Source organism: Piliocolobus tephrosceles, chromosome 5, assembly GCF_002776525.5.
Source record: "Piliocolobus tephrosceles isolate RC106 chromosome 5, ASM277652v3, whole genome shotgun sequence".
Taxonomy (NCBI): Eukaryota; Metazoa; Chordata; class Mammalia; order Primates; family Cercopithecidae; genus Piliocolobus; species Piliocolobus tephrosceles.
Window position 1 is genome coordinate 122,155,727 of NC_045438.1, and position 19,263 is coordinate 122,174,989.

A 19,263-nucleotide genomic window follows, 5' to 3' on the forward strand; every position below is an offset into this window, starting at 1 on the left:
TACCAATAAAAACAAGTCACCACAGAATGTAGGGAAATTATTGCTAAAATAATATCTGGCTTAATTTGAAAGTTGAATATGCTCTGATAAAAATTCAAAAATAGAATAATTAAAGCTGGGAATGGGAAAAAATATTTTGGACCGATTTGCCTTTGTCCTGGCTATGGCCATGCAGATATCTGTGAGTGCAAAGATTTGTAGATAACTGAAAATATCTATATGGCAGCAGAATTTCTGGAGAAGGCTGTGGACCAGAGTTGAGTAGGGTTGTTTCCCTTTGTGAAGCATTCCTCAGAAGAAGCTCTTGAATTTTCTCTCGTTGATAATTAAGTTTTAGAGAGTCAGGAAGTTTTAAAGTTGTTTATCAACTAAGATAGCCATGTTCTTCACAGAGACACTACAACTAACTGCCACAATGAGGCAACTCTGTTTCTCTTTCCTGACTCACTTTGATGTGCAAGTTACTAGAAGGAGATATGCCTGCTTAGAGGAAACCAAGCCCTTCCTCATTTATATTGTGCGCAGTGGAAATGTCAGCTCATGACTTAATAGTCCCTAGGTCATGTTAACTTGCCAGATCCCCTTAATTATTTATTGGTCAGTGTGTCTGAATTTCAGCCTGAAGTGGCTAGTCTGGTGATTTGAATTGCAGACAAAATGTGATAGTAATTCTGGGATCTGTATGATTTATCTCTTGCCATATCTACCACCATATTTCTCTTAGGACTCGGGAGTGGGGGTGTTTGGGTATCTTAAAGGGAGAAGTTACATCTCTCCTTGAAGCCAGAAATCTATTTGTTTCACTCATGTTTTGAAATGTTGAATTAGTTGCTCCTTTAACAATCAGTGGAAATTACATACAAATGTAATTTTCCAGCTTTTCTTGGAAACAGTCAGATGATCTAGTGACATGGAGCTGCCATTCCTACATGGAAGCAATTAACTGGAATAGAGTGGTAGTTGCCTTCTTTGGATGATCCAGTTTGCCACAGTCCACACCAGTCCTTATTCTATTGCATAGACCTGTTTGACTCATTTAAATTACCTGTCTGGCCCTTGTAGACTTTTGATTTTTAACTTCAGGTTTAGGACAATCAAGTGCGGCCTGTCTGTTACACTTTCACCCTCATCTAATGCAGGAATCTATATACCAGTACCCCTGCTGGTAGTCCCCAGACCTGTACTTTAACTGCCCCTCTGATAAAGAAGATAATGCTAGTTGTTGAAAAGCTCCTGTTGATGGAGCTGTACAGTCTGAGCCCACATAGAACATGTTTAGGACCCTTGCACAGGACTGTGGCTGTCACATGCCATCTTGGTTTTCCCCATTAAAAGTAAACATTCCTCATTCCTTCAACAACTCCTCATGTGACTTGCTGCCTTGTTCCCTCATCATTCTGGTTATTTTTGGGTTATTGCCCCTTGGCCTGAACCTTTATTTGTTAAAATCCTTAAAGCCCCACCAATTCAATAAGATTTGGTCTAACTGGTGCAGAATGCAGTGGGAGGGTGGCTTCCCTTTCTCTATGATGTTACACTTTTGTCATGCAACTGAAGATGTCTTTAGATTTTTCTTGGCCAATCCATTGTGTTTTAAAATTTACTTTCAGGGCTTATTTTCCAGTTAGATTGTTCCTGAGAGTTTACGGGAGAACTATTCAATGTACAGCTTGAGAGCAATTGTTTTCAGCTGAGGATGATTTCTGCCCCCACTCCAGGGGACATTTGGCAATGTCTGGAGACATAATATTTAGTTGCCACAACTGGGGTGTGCTATTGGTATCTAGTGAATAGAGGCCAGGGATGCTGCTAAACACCCTGCAATGCACAGGACAGCCCCACAACTGAGACTTATCAGCCCCGAGTGTCGATAGTGCTGAGCTTAAGAATCCCTACTTGATAGTCAAAGTCTAGGTTCAGATCCTGGTTTAGCTACTTCCTATCCTTGTGAACTTGGGCATGTTATTCAACCTCTTTGTCTTCATTTTCTCATCTGTATGTTGAAGAACTCTGAGGACTAAATGAGTTCATTTATATGAAATGCTTAGAAGGGTACCTGTCACAGAGTAAGCCATCATTATTAATACCTGTCATACAAACACGATCTTATTTTTCTACCACATTTTATTCATTTTGGTGTGTACATATGACATCAGATAAGTGGGTGGGTAAAGTTTGAGGGAAAGCACTTCTTTTCTAATCTTGCCTATGGGATGGGCACTGGTGCATTTGGATGTTTTAGGGAGCTAACAGCTCTTCTCAGAACTGCCTTCCCTCTGTGGCCTTCAGTATCATTTTTCCAGCTTCTTTTAATATTTTCCTCTGTATTGGGGCATATATGTCAGTTTAATACTGCATCTTCCTGGAGAACATGGACACTGAGTTCTTTTAGCAGGAGAGGATCTGTGCCTGTTGCTTGTACATCCTGTTTCCGGTGTGCCTCAGGCTCCTCCACACTGCAGTCACTGTGGCTCACACCTGCACAACAGACTCCTGGGGCTGAGGAGCAATTGGTAGATTTCAGATAATAATAATAGCATTCCTCCAAGGGCTCACATCCCCATAACAACCTCACTATCAGGGTCCCCCTTTGACAGATGAGGAGAGAAAAGCAGAAAGTAGGTAAGAACTTAACTGCAGCTACCAAACTAGTAAGTAGCAGATTCAAGATTCAAACCTTGGCAGCCAGAAACTGAAGCTAGATTTCTAAACCACTTTATCATTCTGACACAGGTAAGTTTTCTCAAGAAGTATACCCATGACCTTAACCTGACCATCATGTAGCCATTTGTGCATACAACACTCAACAGATCCAGTTACTCTTACTATTGTGAGTAATATTGCATACATAGGGTGTGGGTATTTGTGTATATATGTGTTTATTATTCTTCCACTGTGTTTCACTTTTTAAGGGCAGGGGTTGATTGTGCCTTTCATTTTTCATGATGCAAGGAGCTCTGATCCTTTAAGGAGAAGCCACAGTTACTCTAGAAAAATCATTCTTCTGAAGCTTTAAACTCATTTTAAGACTATAGAGAATATAATAGCTGAGGTCACAGTGCCAGGTTGGCCTATCTAGGCAGGCAGGTTGGGGGACTGAGTCTAAGAGTAAGATCAGGAACTTTCAGTATAACAGCAAGCTGCACAGTGATCTTAGACACCTTTTACCTTTTATGACCATTAAGCCATATAGAACACCAAACATTTGGACATTTGCACATGGGATGCAGATTAGTTCCCATTTCCAAAATTGTGAGTAGAATCAACTAATTATATGTTACTTGCAGGTTTTCAGTACAGTACTTGTACTTATAAATGGCTGGGTTATTAAACTACTTCCACTATAGGGAACTGTTTCTTATTTTGCTCTTTTGACCCTACTTCTTTTCTTAGGTTGTGAAATGATTATGCAAGAGTTGTGGCTACCATCCACAAAATAAGAGGCTTTTGACACTTCTACAGAAGTCACTTGAGTGCTACACATTTGAGATAACGTCCAGGTTAGGTTTTGACTCCATTAGCCAATATGGTAGAGAGAAAATAACAGAGTAGATACTATCTTTTCTCTTTCTTGGTTTCAAATTAGCAAGTATTGAGTAGGACATTTTTTGCAGATACTTTTAAAGAGAATCATATATCTTAGATAAAGATGAGACCTAAGAGTTCAACCACACTCATCCCTTTTTCAGCATACCTGGCAGGGAGTTATTTAGCAGTGTCTGAGTTCTCATGATAGAGAACTCCACACTGTGAGGTAGACATTACAAATTACTTAATTATCAAAATGTTCTTCCTTTTATTTCTCATGCATCTGCCTCCCTAGAATGAAATATTTCTTCCTTATTAAACAAGAATAGAGTTGCCCCAGCATTTTCTTAGATCAGGGTTTCTCAACCTCAGCATTATTGAAATTTTGAGATTCCTCTATGTTGTAGGGCTGTCCTGTGCACTGCAGGATGCTTAACGGCATCCCTAACTGCTACTCACTAGATGCCAGTAGCAGCCCCCTCCTGGTTGTGGCAACCAGAAATATCTCCAGACATTAATAAGTGTCTTCTTGGGGGGCAAGACTGCTTTAGATGAGAGACACTGTTGTAGAGTAATGTTCCAGCTGCATTCTCCAGCCTTCATCCTATTGTAAAATATCCAAAGAAGATTTTATCTTCTTCAGCAATCATTTGGTCTAATAATGGGTCAGTTTTGAGGTATTTAAGCCACTTTCTTTGACTTTAGTTGAAACTGAATTGGGCTATTATTTGCTCTTTGTCTCATTCGGTTACTTTATATGCTCCATATTTGTTTTCTATTGCTGCTATAAAAATTTTCCACAAATTTAGTCACTTAAAGCAACACAATTTATTATCTCATGGTTCTGAAAGTCAGAAGTCTGACATGGCCTTAATAGGCTAAAATAAAAAGTTGAGTGACCCTTCAGAGGTCAGCAAGGCTGTGTTGCTTTCTTGAGGCTCTAGAGGTCTCCTTACCTTTCCAAGATTCTAGAGGCCATCCACATGTCATAGCTCATGCCGGCTTCCTTCATTTTCAAAGCCTGCCATGGTAGGTTAAGTTCTCACATCACATCATTTGGACCTCTTCTTCTGCCATCCTCTTATACTTTTAAGGACTCTTATGATTACATTGGGTCAGATAATCCATGATAATCTCCCTATTTTAAGGTCAACTGATTAACATTAATTCCATCTGCATCTTAATTCTTTTTTGCTATGGAACATAACATATTCGCGTGTTCTGGGGTTTAGAATATGGACATTTGGGTGGGAGTGCATTGCTCAGCCTGCCACATGCCCCCATTCCAAAGGTCAATCAGGAAGAATTTGGAAAGAGAGTACTGATACTTAACAAATGAGCATTTTCTTTTCTAACTCTTTACCAATAACACGAGAGTTAAGGCCTGCCTGCCCTAATCTCTTGCCAGGACTGGGTTTTACTTGGATGGTTTATTTGTCAGCTCTTCATGGAGATTCCAGACTTGAGATTGGACATTTTACCTGTTGTTTTGGTTTGTCTTTTGTTTCGAAAAGGGAAATGATGCCTGATGAGAATTTAACAGTGACAAATAGGGGAAATAAGGATTTGTGGCAGTTATGGTTGTGTATGGAGACTGCAACTGAGATCTGAAGAACAGGTGGGGAACTGTGGTTTCAGTGGGAGAAATGAAGTCTATGGGAGAGAGCTGAAAGGTGGAATCCATTTAAATGGAATGTATTATCTGAGTGCTCATTGAAAGTCTTCTTGATTGCCAGGATGATATTTTATCTAGTGGTCAAGGTGCCAAATTGAAGATAATTATTTTCAGGCCTTACTATTTGAAGACAATTATTGATTTTTAAAGTGAACATTCCCATTGATTTAGAATGTTGGACAAGAGAAAAGTAGGAAAAGCTTGAAAAAATTACCTTTAGTTTCTAACTATACAAAACTCTCCAAAGAAGATAAACTTGGCAAACATTTGTTATTTTTTGTATTTGTTTTTCTTCCTCCCCACCCCCCTCCTCCTCCCTCTTCTTCTTTTTCATGTATCTGGGATCATGGATAATTTTCTTAATTCTCTACATGGCATTTTACTTGATATTAAACATAAACACTCTTCATGATCATACAAATGCTTTTTAAATGTCCTTTAAAAATTATTTATTAGTAAACAAACATTTTATACTAAAAAATGGGGAAAACACCCAGAAGTCCATCACCCCTTTTTATATATTTTTTTACTATGAAGTTTTAAATGGTAATTTTATATATTTTTTCAATTAAAATTGCATTGTAAATAGTTAATTTTGTGAATATCATGTCAATAACTGAATAAAAATCTCATTGATTATATCGTCTGATATGTGTAGGGTTTTCATTGTAAGTATATATATGTGTATGTGTTAGCTCTTATAGAGTTGGAATAAACATTGTAGGTCATCACGGTTTTAGAGTTTTATTTTCCTATGTATAAGATATTTTTGTGCTAATCCCAGGAATTTAATTAAAAGGTCAATTAAGGGTGTGGACAATTTAAGTCTTGCCAAATTGCCTTCCTGAAATCAGTGTATCCACTTACAGGTCCACTGGCATTGCTGACTTGTTTTGGTAAACTTTGCAGTCTTAAAACGTAGGTCCTGTGGTCCTAGACTTCTGGCCTACTAGTTATTGATCTGTTTGACCAGTGACATGTTTCTCAAAGAAATTTTGGCCGGATGCGGTGGCTCATGCCTGTAATCCCAGCACTTTGAGAGGTAGAGGTGAGTGGATCACCTGAGGTCAGGAGTTCATGAGCAGCCTGGCCAACATGGAGAAACCCCATCTCTACTAAAAATACAAAAATCAGCCAGGCATTGTGGCAGGTGCCTGTAATCCCAGCTACTCAGAAGGCTGAGGCAGGAGAATTACTTGAACCTGGAAGGCGGAAGTTGCAGTGAGCTGAGGTGGTGCTATTGCACCAGCTATTGCCTAGCTGACAGAGTGAGACTCCATCTCCAAAAAAAAGAAAAAAAAAAAAAAAGGAAAAAAATTTTGTGTTTTTGTATTGACCAGTGATTGTGGTTATGGTAATAGATTTTCATGCAATGTGATGATGAAGACTGCTGTACCAAGGGTTTTAGTGTAGTCCCTTTGGATTCTCTAGTTCTAAAAGAATGTCTGAAGTTAGCATTAGGCTTTTCAGGGTCCTAGTTCTTAAATATAAATACATTTCTAGCTAACTCATATCCCATGGTTGAGAAAAAGGTACTTACCTGTGTCAAGAGAACTTTAAAAGTGAAAAGACTTTTTATGAATTATTCCTGTGTGTTCATATTCAGAAGCCTCTGTGGTCATTGTGATTATTACATGTTAATATGGTTCCCGGCTCATAGCTCCCGCAGCCCTTGCTACAGTCTTTTGTTATAATATTGGAGTGCTTTAGGCCTCAGGAGCAGATCTCAGAAAGCAGAATCTTTCTCTCTGACCTTTTCCTGCCTTCCTTTCACCTGCCCAAGGCAGGACTCTAACCTGATTGTAGGTTATAAGACCCTCATTCCAGGAAGGGTCCTCTTACCCTGGAGGAAGGAATGCTGCACAGAAAGACCAAGGATAATCTGACAAGACAGGCCTTGCTGGGTTTCCCCTGTGAGTCTATTAGCATTAGAGCTTACCCTTATTGTCCAGTCATATTTCTACACAGCTGTTCATACTTTGTTGAATCTATGCATAAAAATAGACAGTTTCCCCTGTATCTTTGGGTTTTCATTCTGAAGGCTCCTTGTGAATACACATTAGATAAATAATCTGCCTTTACAAGTTGAGTTTTCAGTGAACCTTCAGAGGTCCAAGGGCAATGCCACCCATGGCCCCCTTGACCCCTGCAGTATGCATGTATTCAAGCCTAGAAATGCCTCTGGAAAAAAATCTGTTAGCAAGTCATTATTTGTGAAAAGACAAGTCAATTTACCTTTTCCTGTTATGTTTGGAGTTTTGAAATCATCTATTAACTTTATAATAAAATTAAATATAATACTGAAATAAGATAAAATAAAATCAACCAACATTATAAATAATCTTATAGAGTTACACTATACATACTTTTTTTCTGATCAAAAGAAAGATGTTGAATAAGGAAATACAGTCCCTCTGCAAGTAGTTTAAGAAGTTTTGACTGGGCGTGGTGGCTCACGCCTGTAATCCCAGCACTTTGGGAGGCCGAGGAGAGCAGATCATGTAGTCAGGAGATCAAGACCATCCTAGCCAACATGGTGAAACCCCGTCTCTACTAAAAATACAAAAATTAGCCGGGCGTGGTGGTGGGCACCTGTAGTCCCAGCTACTCTGGAGGCTGAGGCACAAGAATTGCTTGAACCCAGGAGGTGGAGGTTGCAGTGAGCCAAGATCACACCACTGAACTCCAGCCTGATGACAGAGTGAGACTCCGTCCAAAAAAAAAAAAAAAATATTTAGAGCTTCAGCAACGCATTTCCCAGCAGCCTGTCTGGGTCTTTCTAGCCTGTACAATAGGAACTGCCCTTGCACAAAAGCCCCATCTCTTTGAAATCTTTCTGTCTAAATTCCTGTTGCTCTCTCAGAACTTGCACCATATCATTTAAGAATTATAAAATATGCCAGTAATTTCCTTTCTTCCTGTATTATATTATTAATATATGCTAGTCTTGTCTCTGAAACACAATTGTAAACTCTCTGAGAGTAGGGATTGTGTCACATTCTCTGGTACTTACCACAATTGTTGCCATAGCAGAGGGCATATAGTATTTGCTTAAGAAATACCCTTTGATTGAATGACTGCAGATCTGATATTCAGGATAGGCCATGCTGTGCTGCAGTAAGGCAATAACAGCTTCACCTGGAAATTTCAGTGACTTAACACAGCAAAGGTTTATTTCCTATTTGTGAAAGATCATTTGAATTGGCAGGGGCTCTTCTCTGTTCAGTGACTAGGCATCCAGGCTTCTTTCACTTCAAGACTGCACTATGTCAGCACGTGATTTCTAAGTTTGCTGTGTCAGGGAAAGGAAGGCATGAAGGAGATACAGTGACTCTGTTTCAGACCACTTCTGTTCAAATTTCTGTTTCTCAGGAATTAGTCCCACGGGCCCAGCCCAAGCACAGGGGCGGCTAAGAAATGTAGGGACGCACATAGATGTTCAGGAGCACTCATTGTCTATGCCACACATCTATATTACATCTGCCCACAAAATAGCTATACTAACAAGTGCTTCATTAGTGTCCGTGGGACACCGGATCATTAAATTTGGCGCAGTTTGTATTACTAACCAGATGTGCTAGATTTATTAACTCAGCAGGCATTTATTGAGTGCCTCTGTATACCAGGTACTATTCTAAGTCTTGGGAATACAGCAGGGGGAAAATCCATAAAAAATCCTTCCACTCACGGAACTAAGTTTTTAGTGGAAGGTGATACACAGCTAACAAATTAGTTGGTGATAAATAATGGAGAAAAATAAAGTAGGGAGGGAAATAGGGAATGTATTGGTGTGAAAAAGGAGGTTAGATTGCAATTTTAAATCGATCGATCCAGGAAAGTGTCACTGAGAAAGTATCACTGGAACAAAAACCCGGAAGTGAGAGGACCAGTCATTTGGGTGTCAGAGCAAAGAGGATTCCCACAAAAGGGAAGATATTCAAAGTCCTCAAGGTGGGGATGGAGGGTGGTTGTGGAGTACTTGGCATGTTTGGTGAATGGCAAGGAAGCGAGTGTGATTGCAGCAGGTGTCCAAGAGGGGATAGTGGAAGAATTGGGAGTGTGTTCAGTAAAGGCTATGTAGAGCCTTATATGCTATTTTGGGTGAATGGCTTCTACCCTGTAATATATGACACCATTTGGGGGTTTTGTGCAGAAGGGTGACACAATCACTCTGGCTGCTGTGTTGGGGATAGATTATAGGGTCAAGGGCAAAAGCAAGGGGACCCGTTAGAGGTGATGGCAAATTTTAGGTGAGAGATGGTGGTGGCTTGGATCTTTTCTATCCCCCACAAAAGTTGAAGGGCCAAATTTTAGAGGGGAAAGTGGGTGCACAAATGCAAGATAGTTTTTGCTAATAAGATGTTAGCATACAGCCTAATTGTAATATAATTTATTATTACCACGCATCTCATATTCTGTTGTTTCATTTGCTGATTCAACAAGCATCTATGCAGTACCACTTCTTGCCAGGTCCTCTATTAGGCACTGGGACAACACATAAGACCTGACCTCTGCTTTTTGGAAACTTGTATCATAGTAGGATTATAGAAATTACCAAGAATATAACATCATATTAATACCCAAAACAACCATAGCAGCAGAAATATAATCACTGTATAATTAAATGATGGAAATAACCAAAACTTATGAACTGTTTACTATGTGCTAGACATACCTATGGATGTTATTATGATGATGATAGATGGTTGTTATATTTGTTATATTTTGTTGGCTATTTTTATTGCTGACTATACTGTTATAAAGTTAGACAACTAGTGACCAAAAACTTAATCTAACTGTCTGAAAGTATTATTTCTGTGCTCTACAATCCAATATAATCCTTGGTAATGTAAGGTAATGGTAATCCTACATTACCAAAGATTTTACTATTCTAGTGCCAATCTAAAACCCAGCCCAGAAAATACATGTTTTATTTTTTCCGAGTGTTACTAGTACCTCAGCCTCTCTTGATTTGTCAGCCTATTTAAGGCCTCTTCATTGCATCTTTTCTTTTTTTTTTTCTTTTAATCATTTGCTTTAAAGAAGACTAAGCTGAAACTGCTGCTCAGCTCCCGAGATGGTACCACCCAAATTGGGTGTGCTTTTCTGCCTCTGCGGCTGCCTTGCTGTGGTTCATCCTTTTGACTGGCAATACCTAAATCCTGTTGCCCATATGAAATCATCAGGTAAGAGGTGTATTTTTTTAAGGTCTTGAGCAACTGATCTGTTGGCATACTTCAAGTGGGCCCCAAGAAGTTGCACATCTGCACATCTAAACAAGTCTTATTTAAACGCTTATGGAGATCCTGCATTCTGCTGGAGTTGGGGAGAGGTTCTCACTTTTTCCTCATTTCAATGGAAATTGAAGAAGCGCCTGTGTTCTTCAGTGTCAGGACTGCAGGACAGAACCAGGATGGGACATTTTAAGATACACTGGAAGCTCAGCTTGCAATCACCACGGAGAACCTCCTTAATGCCACCCCTTCTCTCTCCATCCGCCCTAACATATGCCCACACAAGCATAGTAATGCAACGGCTCTGGAGTCCACTCCAAGGCAGCCTCAAAACCTGCTTCCATGAGGTGGAGAAGAAGCAGGTGTCTTGTTCAGCAGGACTAGTCCTGGTTAATAGTGGAAAGTCATGTGAGATAACAATTTCAGGTCTTGGGATCCAAAGGGAAACAATCTTTCCTACCTAATAATAGAGAGAAGTAGGGACAAGGGAGGTGCTAGAGAGTTCCAGATGAGAATGGATATGATCACTGATTCTTTCTTGCCTTGTGGTGAGAGGGGAAAGAAAGCGGAGGAAAGCTTAGACAAACCTAGGAGGAGGAGGGGCCAAAACAGGACAGCCATCTTTAGACAGCTACATTTAATGTCATTAAGAGGGACCTTAGTTGCAAAGAGATTGTTTCTGGAGCTTTGCAAATTCCTGCTCATCCGAAAGGGTTGTGATGCATAAACTTCTCTGCCCAGTCTCCTATGGAGAGCAGTGTAGGTGGCTTCTGAATGGTGTCATAGTGACTATACCTACAGAGCTGTGCACCTGGGTAGTTGTGGGTCACTCTGGATCTAGTTGTTCAAGCTTGATGGGTGACTCCTTACTATAGAATTTGCAAAAGAGCTTTCATGACTCAGTACCTTAAATTCTGCCCTACTACATAACCAGGAAAATGAACGCATTAGGAGAGGTCCTATATCTTATATCTACATTTGCATAGGAAATAGAATAATATCTCGCAGGTCCATTCATCCTACAACATATCAGGAAGTTAAGTCATCAAGGATACACTAGTGACTAAGATAATAAATTTGTAGCCAAATTCAAGGGTCCTGCATCCTAGATGACATTAAGTTCATTTTTCCTATTACCTTTTCCGTGGATTGAGAACAGGTAATATCTTATATGGTGGAAAAATCATCATCCAGGAAACATTTATATCATTCACTTTTTATTGGTACAGGATAAAATTTTAAACAAATTTTAAATCCCTTTATCTTTAAAAATCATTGGAAAGCTGTCACTGGACTGACAGAAACTTGAGGACAGGGACGTTGCTTTATTTATCTTTATAGTCCCAGCATTGAGCCCAATGCAGTGCCCAAATGAATGCAGGCCAGGCATGCTGGCTCACGCTTGTAATCCCAGCACTTTCGGAGGCCAAAGTGGATGGATCAGTTGAGGTCAGGAGTTCAAAACCAGCCTGGCCAACATGGCGAAACACCGTCTATACTAAAAAACAAAACAAAACAAACACATAAAATTAGCTGAGTGTGGTGGTGCACACCTGTAGTCCTAGTTACTTGGGAGGCTGAAGCAGGAGAATTGCTTGAACCCAGGAGGAGGTGGTTGCAATGAGCTGAGATGTCACCACTGCACTCCAGCCTGGGCTACAGAGCGAGACTCTGTCCCAAAACAAACAAACAAAAATGAATGCATACATATTGGTTTAAAGTATTAGAAATAGTTTATTAAATAAGATTAAAATAATAGGTGATTCTTTATAATTTCTTACTAAATGAATACACAGAAAATATGGCTATGCAGGTAAAAAGGTTTCTAAGAATGGGCTAGAGATATCCTCTTTGCTGATGGAGGACCTAAAGCCATATAAGAGTGTAATTTTCCTAGCATGTTTACAGTTCATCTCCAAACCCAAGACTGAACATCAGGAATATTTGACAAATGAACACTCCCAAAAATATGTAATAAAATTAATAGCATACCATAGGTTCCAATCCTCCTATTAAAATAAAGTTGAAGAAAACTAAGAAGAGACATTTATAAATTCTCAACCACAAAACTGTGTGAGTGGTCATTTGATCTGATGAGTCTCCTCCTTCCAATTCCTTAATGATGACTCCTGACAGATGGTTAGAGAATGGGAAATCCAGGCCCATAACCAGGTCAGCTGCAGGCTATGGAGCCTGTTCCACTGCCACCCCCAGGCACCCTGGTACTGGTGCACAGGACCCCATAGACCTATACCAAAACCTGAGTCAGCCTGACAATTCCTGAGGCCTTCTCAGGGGTCAGGTGTCCTGAAACAGGCAAACTTATAGCCTCACCTTGACCTGAATGCTCCTGAATGCTGAGTGAGGAACCTTCTCAGGGAGAACAGGTGTTGGACAACCAGGGCACTCCTAACTTATTGGAAAAGGTTCCCTGGTCCTTTGGAATTGAGATCTCACAAATGGAGGCTTGTGTTGGGTGAAACCCTCCCATGCTTCCAGAACTGAGCCTCCAATTCTAAAGGTTAGTGTCTCCAACAGCAGCTGTGACTCTGGGGCTCCTTAGCAAGTTGTGTGAGCCAGAGGTCTCCCTGCCCCAAGCCCTGCACAGGCACACCATGCCTGCCTAGGGGTGGGGGCGCAGTAGCGCCAGGCTGCTCACCACAGAAGAAAAGGCGGGTGTCCCTGCCCTCAGGTCCTCCTCCTTGGGACTGCACATCTCCCTGTTACACCAGAAGCATGGCTCAGTAGATACTCTTTTAATGGAAGAAGAAGAGCCTTTTGTAATTCTAAATAGACCCTGAAAGTTCACCTTACAGGTAAAGTTAAAAAAAAAAAAAAGGTTCTGGGGTTTGAATCTACCTGGGGGGAGGTTAGACCTGCTAAAACTTCCCTAAGGACTCAGCACAGATTTACCTAGCAAGAGTAAATGAACTCTGGGGAAGGAGTAAACAGCATTAGTTGTCTGCTCATTATGTGTCATGTTTTGTGCTAAGAACTTGACCTACATTCTCACCTCGTCTTTACAACTGTCCTGTGGGCTGGTCAAGTGCTTTTATGTCATTTCACGAATGTGGATCAGAGAGGGGAGCAAACTGCCTAGGCCAGAGGATTATAGCTTGTAAGAGGTACACCTGAAATCTGAAATAGAACCATGTCCCTCCAATTCCCAGGGTTTGTTCATCTCAACCCCCTCTCCCCTTGTCTTTCTTGAAACTACCTCCTACCATTTGACCATGTATTGCTGAGCGGTGTGTCAGGCCAGGTGGTCTGGAACTTCAGTCCAGTGTCCCTTAAACTTTAATGGGCACTCCTTTTCTGATTCAGTAGAACTGTGGTGAAGTCCAGGAGCCTGTGATTCCAAGCTCCAGGTGGTGCCAATGATGCTGGTCCATGTATCAGCTTTGGGTAGCCGAGCCTTATGTACTGAAAGGCTTTATGATGGGCAGGTGTTTCACACATGAGTCACCAGTGTGGAGGCTGTAAATTGGTTTCTTCCCACGACTCAAAATCTTTCTGGGCAGTGTTCCATGGTATTGATGCAGATGCCTTACCTAACATAGCTCTTGATAGCTGGCTAGCAGAGAGTAATCAACTCTCACCATCCAATGGAAGGAATGGGTGGACAAGCTGAATATGCCAAGAAAAGTGAGAGTCCGAATATACTGATATATGGATTCAACATCTTGGAATTAAATATGGATTTGATTGGGGTTTGGAAAGGAGAACAGATGAAGCTGCAGGTGTGTGGAAGGATTGCACCAGAGAGAGAAAAGGAGTTGTAGGAGCGGGTGAGTAAAATACTACATATGATAAAGGGTTTAAAGGAAAACAAGAAAGACCAGTGACCATTCAAGTTAACTAAGCTCATTTTCACAGTATTTGTTGAGCACTGACTATGTGCCAGACACTGTGTTAAGATCAGAGGATGCAAAGACATGGATATGACTCTGGAGAAATAGCCTAGTGTAGAATGCAGACACATCATTTTAATATGTGATAGGAAGAATGATTACATGTGTGTAAACACACAGGCACCTAGAATCTATATAATACTGAGGTTGGAATGATTAAGTCTGTCTGGGGAATCAGGGAAGGCTTCAGAGAAGACAGGATATCTGACCAAGGTATTGAAGTTTGAATAGGAGTTTGCCAAGGGGAGTTAAGCATAGGCAGTAGCATTTACAAAGGTGCAGAGGCATCAAATCAGCCCAGTGTGTCACTCAGGAGTACTGTAGCACAAGGAAGGGTGATAACGGGAAGAGGCAGAAGAAGACTACGAGGCAATGGACCTCCAGTGGAGGGTTTGCAGTGCCCAGAAACTTGGGATTTCACTTGTGCACCTGTGAACCTCAGTATGTTTCAACCCCAGAGCACTGGAAGGATAGGCCACATTTTTGCAAGTAGCCGTGTATTTGCTTAGATAAGCCTGTGGAGGTTTAAATTCCTCATACAAACTGCCTTCCAAAAAGACTCCAATACATTCCCCCTTCAAGGAAAGAACACTGGCTGATAGGAAGCCATTGAAGGATTTTAAGAATTGTCTGGTGTGATTTGTGCTTTAAATCCCTCCAGGAGCTGTGTAAAGGGTGTGTTTGAAGGGGTCAAGATCCAAAGTGGGTAGAACAGTTAGGAGAGAGAGCAACAGTCTGATCAAGAGACAGTAAGGGCATAAATGAGACGGTTGAGCTAGAGGGTCAGTGATATATTGTGGAGATCATTCTAAGCTAAAAGCTTATGTTAGCAATAGAGGCTTGGGGCTGGGTGCAGTGGCTCACACCTGTAATCCTAGCACTTTGGGAGGCTGAGGCAGGTGGATCACGAGGTCAGGAGATCAAGACCATTCTGGCCAAGATGGTGAAACCCCATCTCTACTAAAAATACAAAAATTAGCTGGGCGTGGTGGTGCATGCCTATGCCTGTAATCCCAGCTACTCAGGAGGCTGAGGCAGGAGAATGGCTTGAACCAGGGAATCGGAGGTTGCGGTGATCCAAGATTGCACCACTGCACTCCAGCCTGGCAACAGGGCAAGACTCCATCTCAAAAAAAAAAAAAAAAAAAAAAAAAAATAGAAGCTTGGTTGAATGTAGGGGGTTGGTGGGAAAGAGCTAGGAGAGTAGGATGATTCCAAGGTTTCTGGCTTGTAGTGCAGGAGATGAGGAGTTCTTGAGTTGTAGGCTGTGTGGCTGGAAGATGAGAAGGGGGAGTTGAAAGATGGTCGTTTAGTTTCATTTTGGAAACTAAATGGCTTTGACATTCTTACGGGAAGGACATCAGGTAGAGATGTTTAAGGAGAAGTTGTAGGCACAAATCTGAAATGTGAGATAAAGTTCATGTTTAGGAAAACAGATTGTGAAGTCATCTTTAATATACTCTGGATAGAAGTAGAATGAGAGGGCAAGGCTGCAAACATTAGGAGGTAACAGTCCAAGGTAGCTTGGGAGAAGGGCTATGTCTACTTTCATCTCTTTGCACTCCAAAATCCCTACACAGTGTTTCAAACAGAGCAGACCCTCAATAATTGCATATTTTACTTGTTAGGTTGAGAAAGGAAGAAGGCCAGAAACCATGGGAAGTAATTTGATTCCATTAGAATTCCTTTGCATAATAAAATCTGATTTGTAATGGATGACAAATGAGATAATATATACCTGTTTTTCAGCATGGGTCAACAAAATACAAGTACTGATGGCTGCTGCAAGCTTTGGCCAAGCTAAAATCCCTAAGGGAAATGGGCCTTATTCCGTTGGTTGTACAGACTTAATGTTTGATCACACTAAAAAGGTAATGCTTGATTTATACAACTTATCCTGATACTCTACTATTGTCTGTCGCTATGTACCACTAGAAGGTGTTCAAATGTGACCTTGCCCTCACCTGAGAATGACTCATTTTGCAATTTGTATTGTTTCATATGAAGGCTTTTACTAGTTTAGCCATTCCCAATTCACTGCTATTGTCTAATTAATTTCCCTATAAACCCTATTTTTCACTTCATAAAATACCTGAAGCCAGGCTGCTTATATTTTCCTTTCACTGAGATAGAACATTGTTTTTCTGTTTCTCTTTCATGACTGTCTTCAATCACCACAGCAGCCTAAAAAGTTCTCTAGACCTCTTTGTGAACACAGAGGTATTTGGGTCCCCACTAATTAAATATGCAAAATAGCTGCTCGAAAATGTTTGAGACACAACTTCTCTAAAAGTGCATTAATTTTTTTCTTAACAGGGCACCTTCTTGCGTTTATATTATCCATCCCAAGATGATGATCGCCTTGACACCCTTTGGATCCCAAATAAGGAATATTTTTGGGGTCTTAGCAAATATCTTGGAAAACACTGGCTTATGGGCAACATTTTGAGTTTACTCTTTGGTAAGATTTCTGTTGGTCCTCTGTAGGCTTGCATATAGGAAAACCTTGAAAACAACAATAATTTCAAGCAGTTAAGACCAGAGTAGATTTTTCTCCACTCCCAACAGCTCCGAAAATGATAAGGAAATTATTTCTTTAAAGCCCAGGCAACTATGACAGAATCAAGGGTTCTCATTTTGTCCATTCTGAGTTGGATGAGAGTGGCCGAGAGTATCAGACTGACTCTGACATCTTTCTATGGCTGCTCTTTAGTGTTCATCTGACATACCAAGGAGAAGGCAATACCGTGGTGAGAATAGCAGGTTCTTTGGTGCGGCCACTATCCTGCATGTTCTGTGCTAAGTTAGAAAAAAAGGGAAAGAAAGTAGAAGCCACCAAACTCTCCAGATCCAAAACAAAGGAGTCAAAGCTAATGCCTTTCTTGTCATAAATGAAGAGACTCTACTCTCATTCCCATCACCTACCCCCATCACTAAGACCATCTGATGTGCATTCTTCACTTACTGTCTACATTACGCTAATGTAGACTTTTCTTTCCTTACCTGTTTGACTAGACACGACTGTTGAGCTGATGTTAACTGTGTCTTCACATTTCTCCCGCAAAACTATTTACAACTTTTGGGATTCATCTTAAACATCGGCTTCTAATTGTCTTAAAAACCACTTATAACAGACATGAAAATACCATAACTCTGCATATTTATATTGCAAAATAACTTATAAATCACTTCCATAGCAATCATCACATTCAGTCTTTGTGACCACATCTGCATTTTATAGACAAGAAAATGAGATACAAATGACTGCTGATAATAATGGTGATAATAAAAATTGAGAAGTGCAAGAAGACAGTATATCCATTTTTGAGCCCCTTACTATGTGATGGATAGGTGCTTTACATATATTACCTAATTAAATAAAATTCTCACAAAACTCCTGTGAAAGAGATATCATTTTCTCAAGTTTACCCAAGAGGAATCTGAAGCACAGAAAGTTTGAGGAACTTGCCCAAGATCCATAGCTAGGAAGTAGCAGAGCTGCATCCATGACTCAGTATGAAGTCAGTGGTTTCTCTACCTTTTGCTGCATGATTATGACCAAATCATAATGAACAGCATCTCTGTTTCTTAGATTCTAGCTCTCAGTGTAATGTATGTGAGGTTTTATGGGTAGTTTGGTTTCAGAACATTCCCTTTGAAATTTTTCCAAAACCTGGGAATGGCAATAAGTAGCAGTCTTTATGAATACACCTGTGAAAATCTCTCACCTGAAGTCCAGAGCTGTCAGTGACAACTCATCATTAATAATCCTGTGGTCTGAGGAAAGGACTTATGCCAGATGCGGTGGCTCGTGCCTGTAATCCCAGCACTTTGGGAGGCTAAGGTGGGCAGATCACCTGAGGTCCAGAGTTCGCGACCAGCCTGACCAACATGGAGAAACCCCATCTCTACTAAAAATACAAAATTAGCTGAGCTTGGTGGCTCATGCCTGCAATCTCAGCTAATCGGGAGGCTGAGGCAGGAGAATGACTTGAACCCAGGAGGCGGAGGTTGCAGTGAGCCGAGATTGTGCCATTGCACTTCAGCCTGGGCAACAAGAGGAAAACTCTGTCTCAACAAAAAAAACAAAAACTTATAGTTCGGGTCTTTATTTGGTGGGTATCTAGTAGCAGTCTTTTTAATGAATCTACTATTATTCATCCATAAAAAAGTAGATATAAATCAGATGGGTCTGCATTTTATGCTAATGAGATGTGAATTAAATTCACTGGCAACACTCAGAGAAAACACTAACTATAATCTCCCATTGTTGTGTAGGTTCAGTGACAACTCCTGCAAACTGGAATTCCCCTCTGAGGCCTGGTGAAAAATATCCACTTGTTGTTTTTTCTCATGGTCTTGGAGCATTCAGGTAATCTTTGAGAGGCTGAACACTTTTAGCTTCCAGGAATAAATGACAATTTTTTTATTCAAAAAAGAAATAGCAGATTTTGGAATGTCGTGCAGGCCCTTGTCTGGAGGAGTTGGGGTTCCTCAATAATTGACTGTGGGTCTGTTGATCAGTCCTAGCCCTGTATGGTCAAGTAGTTTTTTTCCCTACTACCAGTTCATTGAGATTAGCCTCACAGCAGAGAAGAAAGGGTGTTGCATTTTTTATAGTTATCCTTCTATATTGTAATAGTTACACTCTTAAAATTACCCTCTGTAAAGTTTAGGACTTTTGAAAAACCAATTTTAGATTAGCTGTGAAAGACATTTGTTAAGAGAAATATCTGTGAAGGCGAGAGAAGGAGCAGGAAGAGATGGGGAGAAACTTTGGACCATGACACAGGTTGGACACCTGAAAAGGTGATGGGGAAGGGAGAAGGATCGGATAAGAAGAGCTTCCGACTGCAGCATGGTTCTAAGAAATATTGAGCCAGGCCAATGGAAGGAGTGCTTGGCCAGATTTGCT

At 40.7% G+C, this 19,263-nt stretch overlaps 1 protein-coding gene across 6 annotated transcripts in view; it reads left to right on the forward strand.

The window, feature by feature from the left end:
• The window catches only part of PLA2G7 (phospholipase A2 group VII), a 32,668-nt gene that overhangs the window by 3,722 nt on the left and 9,683 nt on the right, over window positions 1-19,263 (forward strand). For 3 of the 6 annotated variants that reach the window (XM_023212964.2, XM_023212968.1, XM_023212967.1), the window contains exons 2-5: window positions 10,247-10,389; window positions 16,098-16,219; window positions 16,665-16,809; window positions 18,627-18,720. In XM_023212964.2, coding sequence (XP_023068732.1) covers window positions 10,281-10,389; window positions 16,098-16,219; window positions 16,665-16,809; window positions 18,627-18,720 — 470 coding nt within the window. In that variant the 5' untranslated portion in view covers window positions 10,247-10,280. Of the gene's footprint in view, window positions 1-2,717; window positions 2,734-10,246; window positions 10,390-16,097; window positions 16,220-16,664; window positions 16,810-18,626; window positions 18,721-19,263 lie in introns of those variants that run through there. The other 3 variants (XM_023212969.1, XM_023212965.1, XM_023212970.1) reach the window with 3 other exon arrangements.